The sequence below is a fragment of the Pan troglodytes genome, chromosome 10 (assembly GCF_028858775.2).
Source record: "Pan troglodytes isolate AG18354 chromosome 10, NHGRI_mPanTro3-v2.0_pri, whole genome shotgun sequence".
Lineage (NCBI taxonomy): Eukaryota > Metazoa > Chordata > Mammalia > Primates > Hominidae > Pan > Pan troglodytes.
Window position 1 is genome coordinate 16144809 of NC_072408.2, and position 24972 is coordinate 16169780.

The 24972-nt window shown below is 39.5% G+C and overlaps 1 protein-coding gene across 4 annotated transcripts in view; it reads left to right on the forward strand.

The window, feature by feature from the left end:
* Positions 1–24972, forward strand: part of LOC134806924 (killer cell lectin like receptor G1) — a 114053-nt gene that overhangs the window by 55195 nt on the left and 33886 nt on the right. For 2 of the 4 annotated variants that reach the window (XM_063786294.1, XM_063786293.1), the window contains exons 4-5: positions 3633–3733; positions 4081–16854. In XM_063786294.1, coding sequence (XP_063642364.1) covers positions 3633–3733; positions 4081–4192 — 213 coding nt within the window. In that variant the 3' untranslated portion in view covers positions 4193–16854. Of the gene's footprint in view, positions 1–3632; positions 3734–4080; positions 16855–24972 lie in introns of those variants that run through there. The other 2 variants (XM_054663056.2, XM_063786292.1) reach the window with 2 other exon arrangements.

The window sequence follows — 24972 nt, forward strand, 5'->3', positions numbered from 1 at the left end:
TAATAATAAAAAATGAAATAAAGAAAATGTGTATGTATACACAATAGAATACTAATCAGCCATGGAAAATAAAGAAATCCTGTCATTCATAGCAAAATGGATGGAACTAGAGGACACTGTGTTAAGTGAAATAAACCAGGAACAGAAAGTTAAACACTGCATGTTCTCGCTTATGTGAAAACTAAAAAAAATGTTGACCTCAGAACAGACGATACAAGAAGCTGAGAATGGCTGGGGATGGGGAGGTTAGGGAGAGTTATGTTAAAGGATACAAAATTACAGCTAGATAGGCAGAATAAGTTCTAATGTTCTATAGCAATGGTCTCCAAGATGTTTAGCACCAGGCACCAGTTTCGTGGAAGACAATTTTTCCATGGACCGTTGTTGGGGGATGGTTTCAGGATGAAACTGTTCCACCTCAGATCATCAGGCATTAGTTAGATTTTCATAAGGAGCAGGCAACCTAGATCCCTCACATGCACAGTTCACGTAGTGTTTGTACTCCTATGAGAATCCAATGCCACCGCTGATCTGCTGATCTGACAGGAGGCAGAGCTCAGGCGGTAATGCTGGCCCACCTAGCCGCTCACCTCCTGCTGTGCAGCCCAGTTCCTAATAGGCCACAGACCGGCACCTTGCATGGCCTGGGGGTTGGGGACCCTTGTTCTATAGCACTGCAGGGTAACCTATAGTTAACAACCATTTATTGTATATTTTCAAATAGCTAGAAGAGAGGATTTTGAATGTTCCCAACACAAAGAAATAGTAAATGTTTGAAGTTGTAGGCTAATTATCCTGCTCTGATCATTACACATTGCATACATGTTACATGTGCTTTCATTTTCTTCGGAAGAGACAGACAAAACTAAATAAATGAATATGGTGATATGTGCTTTAAAGAAAATGAAACAGTATGATATAATAGTAAATGTGAATACTATTTTAGATTGGTTAGTTAAGGAAGGCCTCTTTGGGGAGGGAACATTTGAGTTGATATCTAGACCTGATTGACAGCCATGTAGAAATCTTGGGTAAGATATTCCAGGCAGAGGGAAAAGCTATGCAAAGACCTTAAAGCAAGAATGACCTTGGCATGTTAAAGGAAAAGAAAGAAGGCTCATGTGGCTGGAACCTAGGAAGTGAGTAAATGGTTAGCAGGGGCTAGATTGTGTAGGACTGTGCATACATAGTAAGGATTTTAGATTTTATTCTATGTGAAAAGTGAGACTACTGGAGGACATTAATCAGGGGCACAGAGTGATTAAAAGTTTAGCACTGGGAGAGAAAAGTTGGATGATTATTTGATAAGGAGACTTGGATGAATTCTTTCACCCACATGACCTTGTCTTCTCATCTCTAAAGGTGAGGATAATAATAGTTGCCTACCTTCCAAGATTGTCAAGAATTTCATAACTGGAAAGAATCCTAGAAAATATCTAACCTAAATCCTCATAAAGAAGTTGACGCTCAGCCAGATTAAACCACCTGCTTATCTTCAGATAGGAGGACAGAGCTAGGAGGCTCCAGAATTTTGTTTCTGCTTTGTTTTCCTAAATGCCATACTGTATATTCAGTATTTCAAATGATATGGGGAATGAACGCAAAGGGATTTTGCAAACCTTAGAGTACAATACAAATGTAAGAGATAATTGTTTTCAGGATACTGGGCTCTGAGAGAACAAAGTTATCATAAGGAATAGATTATTTGGGAAGAAAAGCACTGATAAACAAGTTGTACTGATTTTTCAAATGCTTTGTCTAGGAGCCACCACAGTCATGTCCTGAATGGAAACAGGACTGAAACCCAGTGAAGAGAAAATAGAGGTTATTCTGACCATGAGAAATAGCACAAAAGACTCCTTTTCTCTCCTGTAGTGTCTCTACTAGAAGTGCAAAGAGGCTTTTTGCCTCTCTTTATTTTAGTTTGTTTTTTTGAGACAGAGTCTCACTCCGTCACCCAGGCTGGAGTGCAGTGATACCATCTCGGCTCACTGCAATCTCTGCCTCCTGGGTTCAAGCGATTCTCATGCCTCAGTCTCCCAAGTAGCTGGGATTACAGGTGCCAGCCACCATGCCTAATTTTTTATTTTTATTTTTGTTTTTAATAGAGACAGGGTTTTTGTACCACATTCACCAGGCTGGTCTCAAACTTCTGACCTCAAGTGATCCACTAGCCTCGGCCTCCCTAAGTGCTGGGATCACAGGTGTGAGCCACTGTGCCTGGCCCTCCCTTAACTTTAGAAGAGCAACTCTATTTGTGCTGATGCAGGGTCCAAGTAGGCAAAGAGACAGTTAAGAGCAGAGCCCATAAATGTTTACTCTTCAGCAACCATCTTTCAGGAGTGGAATAAAAACAACATCAAAATGGGATATCTGGTGGTATCATAATCACCATAGGCAGTTGAAATTGTATTGCTTTCTTAGTAGTTTCTAGATAAAAAAGAATATTTTATTCCAAAGGTATTTAACCAATTAAGCTGTCATTAGAAAATATTGAAAGTGTAATTGTTAATTACACCAACACTAAATCCTACAACAAAATTACCTTGGATTATCTTTCTAACCTTTTATTTTAATCTATTTTAATCTTTAACATTTTATTTTATTTCATTTATAGAGGCAATTCTCTTTGGATATAAACTTCTTCATTTGAATGTCAGACTTTGCAGATCAAAGCATCTTTTATCTCTGTTCTGTTGGGTAACGTGGCACACATAAGTGGTGTAGCCAATTTACCTTTACCTTAAACTTGTTCCCTTAAGAACTGTTTTTTTCTTGCCATATACAAGATTGATGAGGATGCGGAAAATGAGACCTCATTGGGGAAAAAAAACAAGAATATTGCTATAGGCTTAATCATAATTTATATATTTAAGGATGATGGGAAAGATGACCACTTCTGCAGCAAATGTTTAGCTTCTTTCTTTTGAAATAATCTGAATACCTATCAGGTGCTCCCTTTAATTAAGGAGAAAATTGCAATGGAAGATAAAGATGTAATATTATCTTATTTGCTACATTATAAGAATCCAGTTATGGACAGAAAGGTCAATTCTAGGATGCTGCTTCTCTCTACAGCTAACACATCTTTAGAATTAGATGTTAAATGAGAAATTAGTTATTTAGAGTGAATAATTGTCTTAGCTTGGGCTGCTCTAACAAAATACCATAGACTGGATCGCTTGAACAACAGATGTTTCTCTCTCTCAGTTCTGAACGCTGGAAAATCCAACATCAAGGTTCTCTGGCTCCTGGTGAGGACCTACTTATGGCTTGCACATGGCTGCCTTTTTGTTGTATCCTCACTTGGCAAAGAGAGTGCTTTGATCTCTTCCTCCTCTTATAAGGACACTAATTGCATCATGGAGGCCCCACCCTCATGGCCTCATCTACACCTAATTACTTGCTAAAGGCTTCACCAGCAGATTTCATCACATTAGGGGTTAGGGGTTCAACATATTGATTTTAGGAAGCATTCAGTCCTTAAGAGTGGTGATGATGGAGGCTGTAAGGAATGCTAGTTTGTCTTTTAGTTAATTACTTAACTTAGTATTAGGAATCCAAATGTGGAAAGGAATAATTGTTTGACTGTGACACTAGGTCCCTTTTTTGGTTTTCAACCTCTCCCTTAGAGCCTGCTCCAAGTTTTCCTCAGTGAGGCTTTTCGCTGGATTGGTCTGAGGAAAAATTCTGGCTGGAGGTGGGAAGACGGATCACCTCTAAACTTCTCAAGGTAAGGGGCTTCAAAGGAATGCAAAAAAAGAGAGAGAGGAAAAAGGAAAGCCAAATTATGATACTTGGGGAATAGATAAAGAAGAGCAGATGGAGAGGAGAGGAAAGAATGAAAAGGAGAGGAAATAGGGAACAAGGAAGGGAATGAACAATGGGTAAGGGCAAAAAAAAAAAAAAGGATAACATTTTAAAGAGAGGCGGATGAACAATTTTAATTCTTCTGCTGTTTGGGGGAATTAGGGGCCTGAATAGGGAGAGAGAATTTGCTTCATTTTTATCCCTTCATGCTTTTCAACTCCTTTTCTGTGCATGCGGCCTTAAGTGATTGACTTTTCTGATTTCTTACAGGATTTCTTCTAATAGCTTTGTGCAGACATGCGGTGCCATCAACAAAAATGGTCTTCAAGCCTCAAGCTGTGAAGTTCCTTTACACTGGGTGTGTAAGAAGGTCAGACTTTGATAGATGACCACTCTGTCCTGACCCTCAGATCTTTCATGTATCCCTAAAAGGAGGGAGCTGGCCACTGGCTGTTGGGAAAGCCATGAGTATATAGTTAGCAAATACTGAACTCTCTCAGATATGGCATTAGATGCAAGACAACCTCCTAGGGATTGATGCCTAACTGATGGATTCTCTTTGAGACTATTTAGATATTATGTGAGCAATTTAAAGGCCAGATCTAAGCAATTTTTGAAATAGATGTTTGTTTTTTGTATTTCTCAGTATGGCAACTAATGCTGCCACTCTCATCCCCGTCCCAACCATCTCTGTCAAAAATATACCTTTTTCATATGATATTCTGAGCTAATCTGATAAAATCTATGCCAATATATACTATTGCTTATGTACTAGAGAAGTACATTATTGCTGTACTCCTCTGTACATTACCGATCCCTGATGGCATATTTCTATCCTAACAGTGTCCCTTTGCAGATCAAACTTTATTCTGAAGAATAAACCTAGCTGGCATGCTGGTGTGTACCTGTAGTCCTAGCTATTTGGGAAGCTGAGGTGGGAGGGTCGCTTGAGCCCAGGAGTTTGAGGCTGCAGTGAGCTATGATTGTGCCACTGTACTCCAGCCTGGGAGATAGAGCAAGACTCCATCTCTAAAAAAAAAAAAAAAAAAAGCTAATGTGAGAATATAAATTGTGGGAAATGAGTGAGGGCAAGGTGGTACTTCCTCCTTCTGAGCTCTTCACACGTAATGCAAAAACCCGGTCTTAATTGATTTTGTTTTTTTTCTGAGTATGCATATATGTGGTTGAATGAACCAATGTGTGATTGTATCTTTTCCATTCTGTGACTGTTTGACCTGCATATTAATTTCAAGATAGCAGTCAATTTGATAAGGCATTTTCATAGAGGAAAGTTTATAGAAACAGTTTATGTGGTTGGATCACCAAATTATCTTAGGTACTAAGGCCTCAAAAATAAGAAAAACTTTATTATTTCTCCTCAGTAGAGTTTGGACATACATAAGGAGAGAAGGTACAGTGATGAAGGAGACCATAATTCTGTAGTGTTGATGATCCTGGATTATAATCTTTTTCTCTTTATCTTTCATAGTTTTTTTTAAAAACATGGACTGTATCTTATCTACCACTATATCCCAAATACCTAAGATAGTGCTTACATTCAGTGACTATTAAATAAATAAATGGATGAATTAAAAAGTAAGAATGAAAACTGTTCATTCTAGTTATTTCTGTTAGCCCATAAATTAGAGGAATTGAAGATGAGAAAAACAGTATATCCTAATCCTCCCTAACTCACCAATATGAGTCTTCAGTAGCTAACTCTACAAAGGCAAAGGGCCAGTTAATCTGGATACAATGCTCATAGAAGGAAGTCATGGAAACAAGCTCCCATCCCCTAGTGATCTCTTCCCTTTGGTTCTGGTGCAGGAAGTATCCCTTAGTTATGGATATTTTGGTAGTGACTCTCAATTAAGGATGTAATGATAGCGATTCCATGTGGGCCATGGCTTGGCTACTACAGGGTGCACAATTTCATTTACTTATTGAAAGATAAGAAAAGGAGAACTACAGTCGGGTCTTAAATTCTCATCTGAGCAGGCAGATGTGTGCAGACCTCCTCTGTGACTAGGGTTCAGGCCTTTTATAAGGATTCATCCACCTATTGTCAGAATTGGGTGTAGTTCTTCACTGCTTTGTCTCCCTTAAGGTTGTTACGAGAGAAGTAACAGTTTACTTCCTGGTTGCTTATTTATTCCTTATATTATTTATGAAGGGCTGGGGTCAGTTAGTAACTCAATTCTTGTACCTTACCTAGTGAAATAAAGTTTGGTAAAACTAGAAACTAACATTTTTTGATTAGCACTTACATTGCACAGTGGACTCCTTTGATGAACATTATACATTAAACATATCTGGGACATTCAGTGTTTGGAATAGGACATTTATTAAAGATAATAACAGAGCAGTCACAAAATTAAAATGAAGAAAATCCAGGAACACACAGGAGGAGGTGGAGCAAGAACAAGAAGCCTCCACTGATTTTTCCCCCGCAGGAATACAAATGGAACAATTATCCGCACAAGAAAGCACCTTCATAAGAACCAAAAATCAGATGAGCAGTCACAGTACCTGGTTTTAACATCATATCAACAAAAGAGGCACTGACGAGGACAGGAGAGACAGTCTTGATTTGCCAATGCCACCCCTTCCCCATCTCCCAGCGGCACAGTGTGGTGTGGAGAGAGAGTCTGTGCTTCGGGGAGGAAGAGTGCTGTGATTATGGGACTTTGCAGTGGAACTCGGTGCAGCTCTGTCAAAGCAGATAGCGACATGGGACAGAATTCAGCCAGTGCCCACGGAGGGAGCATTTAGACCAGCCCTAGCCACAGGGGAATGGCCCATCCCGGTGGTCGGAACCTGAGTTTCTGCTAGTCCCACCACTGCGGCTAAAACACTCTGGGATCCTAAATAAACTTGAAAGGCAATCTAGGCTACAAGGACCACAGTTCCTGGGCAAGTCCTGGTGCTATGCTAGGCTCAGAGCCGGTGGACTTGGAGGGAATGTGACCTAGTGAGACACCAGCTGGGTGGCCAAGGGAGTGCTTGTGTAACCCCTCCTCCGACCCCAGGCAGTGGAGCTTGCAGCTCTGGGAGAGACTCCTTCCTTCCACCTGAGGAGAGGAGATGGAAGAGAAAGAGGACTTTGTCCTGCAATTTGGATACAGCTCAGCTACAGAAGGATAGGGCACCACCACGCAGAGTCCTAAGGTCCCTATTCTGGGACCTAGTTTCTGGATGATATTTTAAGACCCACTCTGGACCAGAAAGGAATGTGCTGCCTTGAAAGGAAGGACCTAGTCCAGGCAGGATTCATCACCTGCTGACTAAAGAGCCCTTTGGCCCTGAATAATCAGCAGCAGTACCCAGGCAGTGTTTGCCATAGGTATTGGGTGAGATCCAGTGCCATGCGGCTTCCAGTGTGACCCAGCACATTGTTAGCTATGGTAGCCATGGGGAGAGACTTCTTCTGCTTGAGGAAATTAGAGGGAGTTTGGACATAGATAAGGGGAGATTTAACCCAAGATTAACGGGGACTCTGTCTTGCAGCTTAGGTATTAGCTTGGCTACAGTGGGATAGAGCACCAAGTAAGCACCTGGGGTCCTTGATTCCAGGCTCCTGGACAGCATTTCTGGACCTGCCCTGAGTCAGAGGGGAGGGAGCCCATTGCCCTGAAGGTAGAGACCCAGGCCTGGCAGCATTCACCATAAGCTTACTGAAGAGCCCTTGGGCCTTGAGGGAACATCAGTGATAGCCAGGTAGTGGTTACCACAAGCCTTGGGCGAGACCCAGTGCTATGCTGGCTTCAGGTCTGACCTAGTGCACTCCAAGTTGTGGTGGCCACTAGGGTACTTGTGTCACTATTCCCCAAGCTCCAGATAGCTCAGTATGGAGAGAGAGACTCCATTTCTTTGAGGAAAAGTAACAGAAGATAACAAGAGGCTCTGCCTGGTAATCTAGTAAATTCTTCTGTATCATACCCAAGACCACCAAGGTGGTACTTCTATAAGTCTGCAAGAGTCACAGTGTTACTGGGTTTGTGGTGCTTCCTAATGCAGATATAGCTGCAGTGGCCAAAGACTTAGATCACAACACTCAATTCCCTTTGAATGCTTGGAGAGTTTTCCCAAGAAGGATGGGTACAAACAAACCCAGACTGCAAAGACTATAATAAAAACCTAACTCTTTAATGACCAGACACAAATAAACATCCACAAACATCAAGACCATCGAGGAAAACATGACCTCAACAAATGAACTAAATAAGGCACCAATGACCAATGCCAGAATGCAGAGATATGTGACCATTCAGACAGAGAATGTGAAATAGCTGTTTAGAGGAAGCTCAATGAAATTCAAGATAACTGTGTTAGTCTGTTTTCATCCTTCTGATAAAGACATACCTGAGACTGGGCAATTTACTAAAAAAAAAAAGAGGTTTAGTGGACTCACAGTTCCACGTGGCCAGAGAGGCCTCACAATTATGGTAGAAGGTGAGAGGCACATCTCACGTGGCAGCAGACAAGAGAAGAGAACTTGTGCGGGAAACTCCCCTTCATAAGACCATCAGATCTCATGAGACTTATTCACTATAATGAGAATAGCATGGGAAAGACCCAACCCCATGATTCAATTACCTCCCACCAGGTACCTCCCACCAGGTCCCTCCCACAACATGTGGGAATTGTGGGAGCTATAATTCAAGATGAGATTTGGGTGGGGCATAGCCAAACCACATCAATAACATAGAGAAGGAATTCAGAATCCTATCAGAAAAACTTAACAAAGAGAACAAAAATTTAACAAAAATAAGTTTGAAAAATCAAGCAGAAATTCTAAAGCTGAAAAATTCAGTTGACTTACTGAAGAATGCATCAGAGTCTCTCAACAGCAGAACTGATCAGTTAGAAGAAGGAATTAGTGAGCTCAAAGACAGGTTGTTTGAAAATATACAGGCAGAGGAGACAACAGAAAAAAGAATAGAAAAGAATGAAACATGCCTACAAGATGGAGAAAATAGCCTCAAAAGGCCAAATCTAATTGTTTTGACCTTAAAGAGGAGGTAGAGACAGAGACTGGGGTAGAAAGTTTATTCAAAGGGATAATAACAGGGAACTCTCCAAACCTAGAGAAAGATATCAATATTCAAGCACAAGAAGGTTATAGAACACCAAGTAGACTTAACTCAAATAAGACTACATTTAATAATTGAACTTCCAAAGGTCAAGGATAAAGAAAGGATCCTAAAAGCAGCAAGAAAAAAGAAACAAATAACATACAAAGGAGCTCCAGTATGTCTGACAGCAGACTTCTCAGTGGAAACCTTACAGGTCAGGAGAGAGTGGCATGATATATTTAAAGTGCTGAAGGAAAAAAAACTTTTACCCTAGAGTAATGTATCCAGTGAAAATATCCTTCAAACATGAGGGGGAAATAATGACTTTCCCAAACAAACAAAAGCAGAAGGATTTAGTCAACACTAGACCTGTTGTATAAGAAATGCTAAAGGGGGTTCTTCAATCTGAAAGAAAAGAACATAAGATGCAATAAGAAATCATCTGAAGGTACAAAACTCACTGGTAATAGTAAGTACACAGACAAACAGAATATTATAACACTGTAATTGTGATGCATAAACTACTCATATCTTGAGTAGAAAGACTAAAAGATTAACCAAAAAAAAATAACTACCACAACTTTTTAAGACATGGACAGTACAATAACATAAATAGAAACAACAAAAAGTTAAAAAGTGGTGGCATGAAGTTAAAGTGTAGAGTTTTTATTCGTTTTCTCTTTGCTTCTTTGTTTATTCAATCAGTGTTAAGTTGTCATCAGTTTAAAATAATGGGTTATAAGATATTATTTGCAAGCCTTATGGTAACCTCAAATAAAAAAACATACAACAGATACACAAAAAATAAAAAGCAAGAAATTAAAACATACCACCAGAGAAAATCACCTTCACTAAGAGGAAAACAGGAAGGAAGGGAAGAAGGAAGAGAAGACCGCAAAACAACAAGAAGACATATAACAAAATGGGAGGAGTATGTTTTATCAATAACAATATTGAATGTAAGTGAACTAAACTCTCCAATCAAAAGACATAGAGTGGCTGAATGGATAAAAACACAAGACCCAACAATCTGTCACCTACAAGAAACACATTTCACTTGTAAAAACACAAGTAGACTGAAAATAAAGGGAGGGAAAAAGATGTTCCATGCCAATGGAGACCAAAAAGAGCAGGACTGGCTCTATTTACATCGGACAAAATAGATTTCAAGATAAAAATTATAAAAAGAGACAAGGTCTCTTTGACCTTATGATAAAGATGTCAATTCAGCAAGAGGATATAACAATTAATTGTAAATAAATATGCACCTGACACTGGAGCACCCAGATATATAAAGCAAATATCAGAGCTAAAGAAAGAGATAGACCCCCGTGCAATAATAGCTGAAGATTTCAACACCCCACTCTCAGCGTTAGACATATCATCCAGACAGAACATCAACAAAGAAACATCGGACTTAATCTGTCCTATAGACCAAGTGGACCTAATAGATATTTACAGAACATTTCATCTAATGGCTGCAGAATATGCGTTCTTCTCCTCAGCATATGGATCATTCTCAAGGATAGATCATATGTTTGGTCACAAAACAAGTCTTTAAAAGTTCAAAAAAATTGAAATCATGTCAATTATCTTCTCTGACTATAATGGAAAAAAACTAGAAGTCAGTAACAAGAGGAACTTTGAAAACTATATAAACACATGGAAATTAAACAGTATGTTACTGAATGACAGGTGAGCCAATGAAGAAATTAAGAAGGAAGTTAAAAAACTTCTGAAAATAAATGATAATGGAAACATAATACCAAAATCTATGGGATACAGTGAAAGCAGTACTAACAGGAAAGTTTATACCTAAAACCACCACATAAAAAAGTAAAAATGCCTCCAATAAACAATTTAACAATGTGTCTTAACTGGAAAAGCAAGAGCAAATCAAAATTAGTAGAAGAAAAGAAATAATAAAGATCAGAGGAGAAGTAAATGAAATTGACATGAAAAAAGATACAAAAGGTCAATGAAACCACAAGTTGGTTTTTTTGAAAAGATAAAATCAGCAAACCTTTAGCCATACTACGTAAGAAAAAAAGAGAGACGATCCAAATGAGTAAAATCAGAGATAAAAAAAGGAGACATTACAACCAATACAGCAGAAATTCAAAGGATGATTAGAGGCTACTGCAAGCAACTATATGCCAATAAATTGAAAAACCTAGAAGAAATGGATAAATTCCTAGACAGATACAACCTACCAAGATTGAACCGTGAAGAAATTCAAAACTTGAGCAAACCAATAACAAGTAATGAGGTTGAAGCTGTAACAAAATGTCTCCTGGGAAAATAAAGCCCAGGACCCAGTGGCTTCACTGCTGAAATTTCCCAAACATTTAGAGAAGAACTAATACCAATCCTACTCAAATTATTTTATTTTATTTTATTTTGAGACAGTATCTTGCTTTGTTGCCCAGGCTGGAGTGCAGTGGCACGATCTCGGCCCACTACAACCTCTGCCTCCTGGGTTCAAGTGATTCCTCATGCCTTGGCCTCCTGTGTAGCTCAGATTACAGGTGTGCGTCACCACACCTGGCTAATTTTTTCATTTTTAGTAGAGATGGGGTTTCACTATGTTGGCCAGACTGATCTTGAACTCTTGACTGCAAGTGATCCACCTGCCTCAGCCTCCCAAAGTGCTGGTATTACAGGCGCGAAGCACTGTGCCCAGCCCTCAAACTATTTTCAAAAATAGAAGAGGAGGGAATGCTTCCAAACTCATTCTATGAGGCCAGTATTACCCTGATACAAAACCAAAGACACATTTTAAGAAATTTCAAACAGGGAGGCCAAGGCAGGCAGATCACAAGGTCGGGAGTTCAAGACCAGCCTGACCAACATGGCAAAACCTTGTCTCTACTAAAAATACAAAAAATAGCCAGGCGTGGTGGTGGGCATCTGTAATCCCAGCTACTCGGGAAGCTGAGACAGGAGAATCACTTGAACCTGGGAGGTGAAGGTTGCAGTGAGCCGAGATCATGCCATTGCACTCCAGCCAGGGCAACAAGAGCGAAACTCCATCTCAAAAAAAAAAAAAAAGAAAGAAAAGAAAAAAAAATCCCAAACAAACAAACCCAAATGTCAATATCCCTGATAGACATTGATGTAAAAATTTCCTACAAAATATTGGCAAACTGGGTTCAACAACACATTAAAAAGATCATTCATTATGACAAAATGGGATTTATCCCAGGGATGCAAGGATGGTTCAACATGCACATATCAATCAATGTGATACATCATATCAACAGAATGAAGAACAAAAACCATGTGATTATTTCAATTGATGCTGAAAATGCATTTGATAAAATTCAACATCCTTTCATGATAAAAACAGTAAAAAATTGGGTATACAAAGACATACCTCAACACAATAAAAGCCGTATATGAGACAGACCCACAGGTAGTATTATATGTAATGGGGAAAACCTGAAATTGTCTCCTTTAAGATCTGGAACATGACAAGGATGCCCATTTTCACCACCGTTATTCAATATAGTACTGGATGTCCTAGCTAGAGCAATCAGACAAGAGAAAGGAATGAAGGTCATTCACATTGGAAAGGAAGAAGTCAAATCATTCTTGTTTGTAGATGATGTGATATTGTATTTGCAAATACCTAAAGAGTTCACCAAAAAACTATTAAAACTGATTAACAAATTCAGTGAAGTTGCAGGATACAAAATCAACCTACAAAAAGTCAGTAGCATTTCCATATACCAACAGTGAACAATCTGAAAAAGAAATCAAGAAAGTAATCCTATTTACAATAGCTACAAATAAAATAAAATTACTAAGAATTAACAAAAGAAGTGAAAACCATACAGTGAAAACTGTAAGACATTGATGCAAGAAATTGAAGAGAACACAAAAACAGTAGAAGGATATTCCATGTTTATTGATTGGAAAAATCAACACTGTTAAAATGCCCATAGTACCTAAAGCATCAGATCAGATTTAATACAATTCCTATCAAAATACCAATGACATTCTTCACAGAAATAGAAAAAGTAATCCTAAAATTTATATGGAACCACAAACCCAGAATAGCCAAAGCCATCCTGAGCAAAAAAAACAAAAACAAAAACAAAACTAGAGGAATCATATTACCTGATTTCAAATTATATTACAGAGCTATAGTAACTAGAACAGCATGGCACTGGCATTAAAAACGATACATAGACCAATGGAACAGAATAGAGAACTCATAAGTAAATCCATACATTTACAGTGAACTCATTTTCAACAAAGGTGTGAAGAATAAACACTGGGGAAAGGACAGTTTCTTCAATAAATAGTGCTGAGAAAACTGGATATTCATATGCAGAAGTATGAAACTAGACCTTTCTGAGGCTGAGGTGGGAGATCATTTGAGCTCAGGAGTTTGAGACCAGCCTGGGCAACATAGCGAGGCCTCATCTCTATTTAAAAGAAAGAAAGAAAGAGAGAGAGAGAGACAGAGAGAGAGAGAAAGAAAGAAACTAGACCCTCCTCTCTCTTGATATACAAAAATTAAATAAAATTGGATTAACAACTTAAATATAAGACTTCAAATTATGAAACTACTAAAAGAAAACATTGAGGAAACTCTCTAGGACATTGGTCTGAGCAAAGATTTCTTGAGTAATACCCCACAAGCACAGGCAACCAAAGCAAAAATGAATAAATAGGATAGCATCCAGTTAAAAACTTCTACCCAGCAAAGGAAACAAAGTGAAGAGATAACTTATGGAATGGGAGGAAACATTTGCAAACTATCCATCTGACAAGGGATTAATAACCAGAATATATAAGGAGCTCAAACAACTCAACAGGAAAAAAATCTAATAATACAATTTAAAAATGGGCAAAAGATCCAAATGGACATTTTTCAAAAGAAGACATTGCAATGGCAAACAGGTATATGAAAAGGTACTCAACATCACTGATCATCAGAGAAATGCAAGTCAAAACTACAATATTGTCTCATCCCAGTTAAAATGGATTTTATCCAAAAGATAGGCAATGACAAATGATGGTAAGGATGTGGAGAAAAGGGAACCCTCATACATTGTTGGTTGGAGTGTAAATTAATACAACCACTGTGGACAACAATATGGAGTTTCCTCAAAAAACTGAAAATAGAACTATCATATGATCCAGCAATACCACTGCTAAGTATATACACAAAAGAAACGAAATCAGTATATTAAGGAGATATCTGCACTCCCATGTTTATTGCAGCACTATTCACAATAGCCAAGATTTGTCAGCAATCTAAGTGTCAATGAATAGAAGAATGGATAAAGAAAAATGTGGTACATATACGTGAGGGAGTACTACTCAGCCATAAAAAGAATGAGATCCTGGCTGGGCACGGTGGCTCATGCCTGTAATCCTGGCACTTTGGGAGGCTAGGGAGGGAGGATCACAAGGTTGGGATATCAAGACCATCATGGACAACATGGTGAAATCCCATCTCTACTAATAATACAAAAAAATTAGCTGGGCCTGGTGGCGCACGCCTGTAGTTCCAGCTACTTGGGAGGCTGAGGCAGAAGAATCACTTGAACCCAGGAGACGGAGGTTGCAGTGGGCCAAGATCGCGCCACTGCGCTCCAGCCTGGGCAACAGAGCGAGACTCCATCTCAAAAAAAAAAAAAAGAGATCCTGTCATATGTAACGACATGGATGGGACTGGGGGATATTATGTTAAATGAATTAAGTCAGGGACAGAAAGACATACTTTGTGTGTTTCCACTCAAAGTTGTGGGTGCTAAAAATTAAAACAATTGAATTCATGGATATAGAGAGTCAAATGATGGCTACCCGAAGCTGGGAAGGGTAGTGTGTAGGGGGAGTGGGAAGTGGGGATGATTAATGGGTGTAAAGATAGACAGAATGAATAAGATCCAGTATTTGATAGCACAACAAGATGATTACGGTCAACAATAATTTATTATACATTTAAAAATAACTAAATGTATAATTGGAATGTTTGTAACACAAGGCAATGATAGATGCTTGAGATGATGGATACGCAATTTACCCTGATGTGATCATTATGCGTTGTATGCCTGTATCAAAATATCTCATGTACCCTATACACATACACATCTACTATGTACCCATACAAATTAAAAACTTTTTTTTTTTTTTTTTGGCCAGGCATGGTGGCTCACACCTGTGATCTCAGCACTTAGGGAAGCCAAGGCAGGCAGATTATTTGATATCAGGAGTTTGAGACCAGCCTGGCCAATGTGGTGAAACCCTGTCTCTACTAAAATACAAAAATTAGCCAGGTGTGGGTGTGCACACCTTTAATCCCAGCTACTTGGGGGGCTGAGGTGGTAGGATTGGTTGAACCTGGGAGGCGGAGGTTGCAGTGAGCCGAGATTGCACCACTGCCCTTCAGCCTGGGTGGCAGAGTGAGACCCTGTCTTAAAAAAAAAAAAAAATTAAATGAAGGAAATCCAGAGAGGAGAAGAAACTCTGCAGGGACCACAGCTATATGGTATCTGAGGTTTCTATGGGAAAACTGAAAATAACAAGACTGTATAATCCTTGTATAATGCAGCAAAAGCTTAGACTCTTGTTCATTTCATTTTTTTTGTTATTTCATTGCACTTTAATAAATTTTTTTTGGATCTCAGGTACAGCGATTAGAGTTAATCAGAATCTGTGCATCGCTGTCTTCCTCAGTTCATATATGTCTCTCTCACATTCAATTTTCCCCACTTCTGTTCACCTTTCCTTCACAGGAACATCCTTTGGTGTTTGATATATTTGTTGTACATGTTTTTATCCTTATAAAAATATGTGGTTTTCTTCTTTATTTGTTTCATATTTAATTAAATGATTTTTAGGCTCTACCTCACTGCTTCACCTTTTCTGCTGGCGTCATGAGTTGAGCTCTGTTCACTTGCTCTGTGTGCACGTGTTGCATCCTTTCAGCAGCTGCAGTCTCCAGCTTTTATTTTTCATTGTCTTAATGAAGGACCCTAGCCTGTTCATTCTCTTAATGAAGGACCCTAGCTTGCCTTTATTCCTCACTGTCATAAACAATGATAGGATGAATATGTTCTCTTATATATCCGTACTCCCATCTTCCCCACCTCAGGAAATGGCTCTACCATCTACTCAGTTGTTTAAATACCAAACTGAAGAAATTTCTGATTTCTTCCTTTAAAAAGAAAATACAAATAGAGATGGGGGTCTCACTGTGTTGCCCAGGCTGGTCTGGAACTCCTGGGCTTACACAATCCTCTTGCCTTCGTGTCCCAAAGTGCTGGGATTATAGGTGAAAGCCACCATGCCCAGCCCTTCCTTTTTTACTCACTGCATCAGAAAACTTTCTTGTCTCTGTTACCAAAGTGTATTCTAAATCTCACTCTTTTCCTCCATTCCCACTTTTCAACTCTTTCCAAGCTACTGTTGTTGTTCACCTAGGTTACTGTGACAGATTCTTAATCATTCTTTGTATACATATATATATATACACACACACATACATACATATATAAAATTTTAGGGATGGGGTCTTGCTGTGTTGCCCAAGTCTTGAACTCCTGGGCTCAAGTGATCCTCCTGCCTTGGCCTCCTGAGTCTCTGGGATTATAGGCACGAACCACAATGCCTGGCACTTCTTCCTTTAAAAAATAACTTGATTAAGGTACAATTGACATACAATAAGTGGGATATATTTAAAGAGTAAAATTTGATAAGTTTTGATAGGTGTATATATCCATGAAATCACCACCACAATCAGCAGAGTGAATATATCAATTTCTCACAAAAGTTGCCACATGACTTTTCATAATTCCTCTCCCTTTCCTCCCTGTCCCCTCAACACTCATAACCCCCGGAATTCCCAATCTACTTTCTGTCACTATATATCAGACAGCATCTTCTAGAGTTTTACAGTACATAGAGTTTTATAGAATCATATAGTATGTACTTTTTTTTCTGGCTTCTTTCACTCAGCATAATTATTCTGAGATTCATCCATGTTGTTGTTTGCATCAATATTTTACTCTTTTTTATTGCTAATATTCTACTGTGTGGATTTACCACAATTAATTTATCCATTTACTCCTTGATGGACATTTAAGTTGTTTCCAGCTTTTGGCTATTAAAAATAAAGCTGTTATGAACATTTGGATATGAATCTTTGAATGGACATAGTCTTTCTTTTTTCTTGGCTAAATGCCTAGGAAGTGGCATGGCTGGATCATATGGTAGATGTATAGTTATGTATTAGTTGACAACAAGGACGCCTTCTGAGAAATGCATCGTTAGGCAAATTCATCATCGTGGAAACATCATAGAATGTACTTACACAAACCTAGATGGAAGAGCTTACTACATACCTGGGCTATATGGGACAGCCTATTGCTCTTAGGCTACAAACCTGCACAGCAAGTTACTGTACTAAATACTGTGGACAATTGTAACACAATGGCAAGTATTTATGTATTTAAACACATCCAAGCATAGAAAAATACAGTAAAATACAGTATAAAAGATAAAAAATGGTACACCTGCATATGACACTTACCACGAATGGAGCTTGCAGATTACAGTATAAAAGATAAAAAATGGTACACCAGTATATGACACTTACCATGAATGGAACTTGCAGACTGGAAGTTGCCCTGAATGACCAATCGGTAAGTTAATGTAAAGGCCTAGGGCATTACTCCACATTACTATAGACTTTATAAATATTGTACGTTTAAGCTACAGTAAATGAAATAATGAAATAACCTTAGCTTACTGTAACTTGTTTACTTTATAAACTTTTACATTTACATTTTTAAAAACTTTTTTACTCTTTTTTTTTTTTTGAGACACAGTCTTGCTTTGTCACCTAGACTGGAGTGCAGTGGCATGATCTCAGCTCACTGCGACCTCTGCCTCCTGGGTTCAAGCGATTCTCATGCCTCAGCCTCCTGAGTAGCTGGGCCTACAGGCGCACACCACCATGCCCAGCTAATTTTTTTTTTTTACTCTTTTTGTGATACACTTAGCTTAAAATACAAACACATTGTGCAGTTGTACAAAATATTTTTCTTTATATCCTTATTCCATAAGCTTTTTTCTATTTTAAAACTATTTTTAATTTTTAAACTTTTTTTTTAAAAAACAAGACATAAGCATGCACATTAGCCTCGGGCTACACAGGGTCAGGATCATCAGTATCACTGTCTTCCACCTCCACATCTTGTCCCACTGGAAGGCCTTCTTCGGAAGTAAGGCATGGAGCTGACACCTGCTATTATAACAATGCCTTCTTCTGCAACACCTCCTAAAGGACCTGCCTGAGGCTGTTTTACAGATAACTATTTTTTTTCTTAATAAGTAGAAGGAATAGACTCTAAAATAATGATTAAAAATATAAGAAATAGCTGGGTGTCATAGCATGTGCCTGTAATCCTGGCTACTTGGGAGGCTGAGATGGAAGGATCCCTTGGGCCCAGGAGGTTGAGGCTGTTGAGTGATATGATTGTGCCTGTGACTAGCCACCACATTCCAGTCTGGGCAACATAGCCAGACCCCATCTCTGAAAAACCAAAAGTATACTAAATACATAAACAATAACAGTTGTTTATTATCATTATGAAGTATCATGTACTGTACATAATTGTATGTGCTATACTTTTACGTGACTGGCAGCACAGTGAGTTTGTTTGCACCTGCCTCACCACAAATACCTGAGTGTTTGTGCAGTGCCTTGAGCTACGACTTCATGGAATCACGAGGCAATAGAAATTTTTCAACTCCATTACAGTCTTATGGGAACACAGTGTATACATGGTTCATTGTTGACAGAAACACTGTTATGTATATATGGTTCATTGTTATGTGTGCATGACTGTATATATTTGGTCTTCCTCCCATTTCCTGACACATAGCTTCTAAAATCCTTGGGATCTCCGGAGTGGTAAGAGTGTCTTACGTATGCTCATGAATGACTGGTGGCTGGAGGCTCCTAGATAGTTTTAGGATCGGGGGTGGTCACCAATAAGACCAAGCCATGATCAGAGGGCTGGGATTTTTAGCCCCACCCCTCAACTCCAGGGATGTTGAAGGTTGAGTTGATCAATGGCCATCAATGATGGCCAATGATGTAATCAATTATGCCTCTGTAATATATGCCTACGTGTGCCACTCCTCAACTCCAGGGATGTTGAAGGTTGAGTTGATCAATGGCCATCAATGATGGCCGATGATGTAATCAATTATGCCTGTGTAATGAAGTTTCCATAAAAACACAAAAGAACTTGTTCCAGGAGCTTCTGGACAGCTGAACGGGTAGTGGTTTCTCGCAGGTGGTGCACATGTGTGGGGCCTGGAAAATCTGTGCCCCTTCTCACATGCCTTACCCCATGCATCTCTTCCATTTGGCCGTTCATCTGTATCTTTTGTAATATTCTTTAAAACAAATGAGTAAATGTTAAGTGTTTTCCTGAGTTCTGTGAGCCATCCAGCAAATTGGACCTGAGGAGGGTGTCAGGGATACCTAGATTTAAAGCCAATCAGTCAGAAACTCAGGCCACATCCTGTGCTTGTGACTGGCATTGGAAGTGGGAGACAGTCTTGTCGGGCTGAGCCCTGAGCTTGTGGGATCTGATGCTATCTCCAGGTAGATAGTATCGGAATTGAATTGAGTTAGAGGACACTTAGCTGCTGACCTCTGGAGAATTCACTGCAGAATCGATTGCTTGCTTGGCATGTGGGGAAAAATCCCTACACATTTGGTCACAAAAGCATTTTGTTGTGAGAGTATAGTATGGGAGAAACAGATTTTGGTGTTTTTTTCCTATTCAGTCTTTTGCATTATAGCTTATTCTTTTTGTATGTTGTTAAGGAAATCTTTGCCTAGTCCAAGGCCACAAAGGTTGCCTTAATGATTTCTTCTAGAAATTTTATAATTTTAGGTTTTACATTTAGGTCGGTAATGTATTTCTATTTAACTTTTTTTTCCTTTTTTTTTTTGTAAGAGATGGTCTTGCTCTATCACCCAGGCTGGAGTGCAGTGGCACCATCATAGTTCACTGTAGTCTTAAACTCCTGGGCTCAAAATCCTCTTGCCTCAGCCTCACAGCTAGCTGGAACCACAGGTGAATGCCACCATGCCTGTCCAATTAAAAAAAAATTTGTAGAGATGAGGTTTCACCCTGTTGCTCAGACTTGTCTTGATCTCCTGGCCTTAAGTGATCCTCTAGTCTTGGCCTCCTGGGCTGCTGGGATTACAGGCATGAGCCACAGTATCCAGCCTGTTTTTATATAACTTTTATACATGGTGTGAGATATGGGTTGAGGTTTTTTTTTTCTTATAAATGCCCAATTATTTTAGAACCATTTATTGAAATGAGTATCCTTTTTCCATTGAATTCTTTTGGCATCTATGTTGAAAATCAATTGATCGTGAACACATGGATTTTTTTTTTTTTTTTTTGAGCCAGAGTCTCTCTCTATTGCCCAGGTTGGAGTGCAGTGGGTGATCTCAGCTTACTGCAACCTCCTCCTCCCAGGTTCAAGTGATTCTCCTGCCTTAGCCTCCCGAGTAGCTGGGATCACAGGTGTGCACCACCACGCCTGGCTAATTTTTGTATTTTTAATAGAGATGGGGGTCATTATGTTGGCCGGGCTGGTCTCAAACTCCTGACCTCAGGTGATCCGCCCACCTCAGCCTTCCAAGGTGCTGGGATTACAGGTGTGAGCCACCGTGCCTGGCCAACACATGGGTTTATTTCTGCATTCTCTTCTGTTCCTTTTTAAAATATATCTATCCTGTCACTTCTACCCCACTGTAATTTTATAGTAAGTCTATAAGTAAGAATATAGGGTAGTATAGTTCTCCAACTTTGTTTTTCTTTTTAAAAATTGTTTTATCTGTTCTTGGTCCTGAGGGTTTTACTACAGATTTTAGATAAATGTTCTTTTCATACATTTTGCGTATGTGTGAATATAATGGGGGAAATCAATGAGTTAATGGCAATATGCATTTTAAATTTTATAAGATAGCTTTAAATGGCCCCACCAATTTAAACTCTCCAGCGATGTATAAATTTGGGTGCCTATTTCTTTATACCCTCACAAGGCAGAGATAAGGTGAACCCCAGGCTCTTCATGATTATGATGACTTCACCCCTGGTTCCATTTTTGAAGGATAATGAGGGGTTTTTACTTAGAAGGAGGTCTTTCATATTCTTCACACTGGAACATCTACAATACACATCTTTCCCTTGCTAGTAATGCTCTCACAGGGCAAAGTTTTGGTGATAGTAAAGTCTTTATTTCTATATTAGCACTGAGAAGGGAAAGGAAATAAAGAGGAGGGAAGAAAACTGGTGGCACAGAGGAAAGAGCATAAAAATGATGTGGTAAAAGCTAAAGAAGAAGTGGTTTTCAAGGGGGAGGGAGCACTTACTAGAACAAAATGCCAAAGAGTTGTAAAGTAACATAATGAGAGGAGAGTATTCAATGGAAATGGCAATATGAAGGTCATGTTTATCATTCTTCACTGGTGTGGTGGTGACAGGTGAAATTTCAGCAGGCTGATAATACAAGGTAAGGAAGTGGAAACAATGAGTTTAGATGGTTTGAAGTTTGGTTAAGACAGGAAGGAAAGAGATAATATCTAAGTAGAGTCGTATGTCGGGTCAATAGATCTTAAAATACAGATAGAAGACAGTAACACATTTTGTAACTTGAGGTAACAAAATTATGTTGAAAGGGAGAGATTAAAAATGCATGTGGGTGTGGCTGGGTACAGTGGTTCATGCCTGTAATCTCAGCACTTTGGGAGGCCGAGGCAGGCAGATCACTTGAGGCCAGGAATTTGAGATCAGTCTGGCCAACATGGTGAAACCCCGTCTCTACTAAAAATACAAAAATTAGCTGAGCACGTTAGCACATGCCTGTAGTCCCAGCTACTCAGGAGAGTGAGGCACGAGAATCACTTGAACCCAGGAGGTGGGGTTTGCAGTGAGCCGAGATCGTGCAATTGCACTCCAGCCTGGATGACAGAGTGAGACTTCATCTCAAAAAAACCCCCAAAAATATGCATGTGAGAGAGGATGCTTTATAGACCAAGATTCTTGAGTCAGCGGATGAATATGAAGCTGACTGGACAACTGGAAGAAGTAACCTTGGGTAGAAAGAGTGCCCCTTCCCCATGGAAGAAGGAAAGATGGGTGAGGATTCTGATGGGTTTATTACAAGTGATAGGGAAGTAAACTGTTCTTGCCTGGTGAACTTCATTTTCTCAGTGAAATCAAAGACAAGGTCATATACTAAGAAGGAGAGAGGAAATAATAGGTTTGGGGGTCTATGGACAGCAGAATTTTTGAATAATCACAAAGGGGAAAGAGAGGCATCTGCCTAGAGACACGACATTGCTGGGCAGCCCTGCGAGCTTGGGTGAGGCAGGGGGCTGAACATTTTCAGTGATTTCAATCTGTACTATTGCACGATTTTTGGCAGCAGCCCACATGGGATTTGTCATAATAACAGAGAAATCAAATAGCAAGAAGGATGGAGGGAGAGGATGTTACAGAATGGTTTCAGGGGAAGAGAAAAGGTGTCAGAAAAGAGAAGTAGCCGGAAGTAGGCAAGAAACCCAAATAATAGGGTCCCTGAAGTGAGGGACATGTATAGGAAAAGATTTGGGAATAATAGTGTAGGAGATGAAATAAAACACCACAGTGAACATTTTTGCACATGTATTCTGTTTTCTCACGTTTTGAAAGCATGAGCCAAAAACGTATGCCAAAACAAAAATGTTAATAGATACCACTGGATTACTTTCCAAAAAGACTGAAGCAGTTTTACTCCCACTGGCAATGGATGAGGGTAGTCCTAGGTCCTTCTCAGCTCCATGTGTTCTCAATGTTTTAAATTCTGGCTAATTATTATTATTACTATTTTTGTGGGGGAAGAGGGATGTTATAGCTTTGTCATCATTTGTGCTTTGCACACTATTAGTGGCTTTGAGCATCTTCTCAAGTAAGTTAGTTATTTGTATTTCTTCTGAGTTACATGTTTATATCCTTTGGCTATTCACTCTATCAGAGTTTTTTTCTTTTTTTTTTTTTGTCTTTTTTCTTATCAATATCTAGGCACTCTTTGAGGCACATGCCACCTGCTTATTTGTCAGTCATATGTGTTGCAAATATTTTATATTATTTGTTTTCTTAAAACATTATGGAGTGTTTTTTTCCTTCTATTCATACATTTTAAGTTTTAAAAAAATCGTGTGTGTGTCTGTGTATTTTAGAGACAGGTGCTCACTTTTTTGCCCAGGCTGGAGTACAGTGATGTAATCATGGCTCACTGTAGCCTCGACCTCTTGTGCTCAAGTGATGCTCCTGCCTCAACCTCCTGAGTAGCTGGGACCACAGGTGTGCATCACTGTGGCTGGCTTTTTTTTTTTAATTGACAAATAAAAATTGTATATATTACAACGTACAACATGTTGTTTTGAAATATATATATATACACTGTGGAATGGGTAAATAAGCTAATTAACATATGCATTACTTCACACATTTGTGTGTGTGGGGTGAGAACACTTAAAATCTATTTTCTTTTTCTTTTTTAAAAGAGACGTTTATTCAGCCTTACGATCAGACTATTCATTTAGCAATCAACAGCATGGGTGCAAAAAAAAAAAAAAAGTCCACATTAAAACCCTTTGTTGGAATGCTTTATACTTTCCACAGAACAGAAACCAAAATAACCTGTTATACAATTAGTCACAAACACAGTCCTCAAGTTTTTTGCCCATGCACATGAGTATTTGCGTAAAACATGTCTTCTTTGTAGCAGCTAGGCCTTGCCACCACTGTGCTTGGCTGAGTTCACAAATCTGTTGCCTGTAGCTTCCCTGCCACTTCTCTGGCTCTCTTCTCCTGCTAAGCTTTGTTTCCTAATTAAAATCTTCTGCCACTGCCATAGCTGCTGCTGCTACTAGAACCACCATAGGCACCTTGGTTTCGTGGTTTGGCAAAGCACTGGCCTCCACCACCACAGGGGCCAGAGCTTCTGACTCCAAAGATTCCTCCCTTCATGGGTCCAAAATTTGAAAACTGATTGTTGTAATTGCCAAAATTCATTGTAGCTTCCACCACCTCCAAAATTGCTTCCATCATTACCAAATCCATTATAGCCATCCCCATTGCCACCATATCCACCACAACCACAGCTGCCACCAAAGCCACCATGACTATGAAGTTTTCTCCACTACCAAAGTTGTCACTCCCACCAAAACCACCTCCATGACCACTACCAAAGTTTCCAGAACCACTTCGACCTCTTTGGCTAGATGAAGCGCTAGCTGTCTCTTGCTTTGACAGTGCTTTCCTAACTTCACAGTTGTGGTCATTCACAGTATGGTATTTCTGAATGACAGTCTTATCCACGGAGTCATGGTTGTCAAAGGTTACAAAGGCAAAGTCCCTTTTCTTGCCACTGCCTTGGTCAGTCTTGATTTCAATCACTTCAATTTTTCCAAACTGTTCAAAATTATCTCTTAGGTGATGTTCTTCAGTGTCGTCGTCTTCTTCTTTTTTTTTTTTTTTCTGAGACAGAGTCTGGCTCTTGTCACCTAGGCTGGAGTGCAATGGCGTGATCTCGGCTCACTGCAACCTCTGCTTCCTGGATTCAAGCAATTCTTCTGCTTCAGCCTCCCAAGTAGCTGGGATTACAGGCGTGTGCCACCAGGCCTGGCTAATTTTTGTGTTTTTATAGAGACAGGTTTCACCATGTTGGCCAGGCTGGTCTCAAACTTCTGACCTCAGGTGATCCACCTGCCTAGGCCTCCCAAAGTGCTGGGATTACAGGTGTGAGCCACCATGCCAGGCCTTTTTTTTTTTTTTTTTTTTTTTTTGAGACTTAGTCTCACTCTGTCACCCAGACTGGAGTGCAGTGGCACGATCTCTGCTCACTGCAACCTCCGCCTCCCAGGTTCAAGTGATTCTGCTGCCTCAGCCTCCCGAGTAGCTGGGACTACAGGCACGCACCACCACGCCCTGCTAATTTTTGTATTTTTAGTAGAGACGGGATTTCACCATTTTGTCCAGGATGGTTT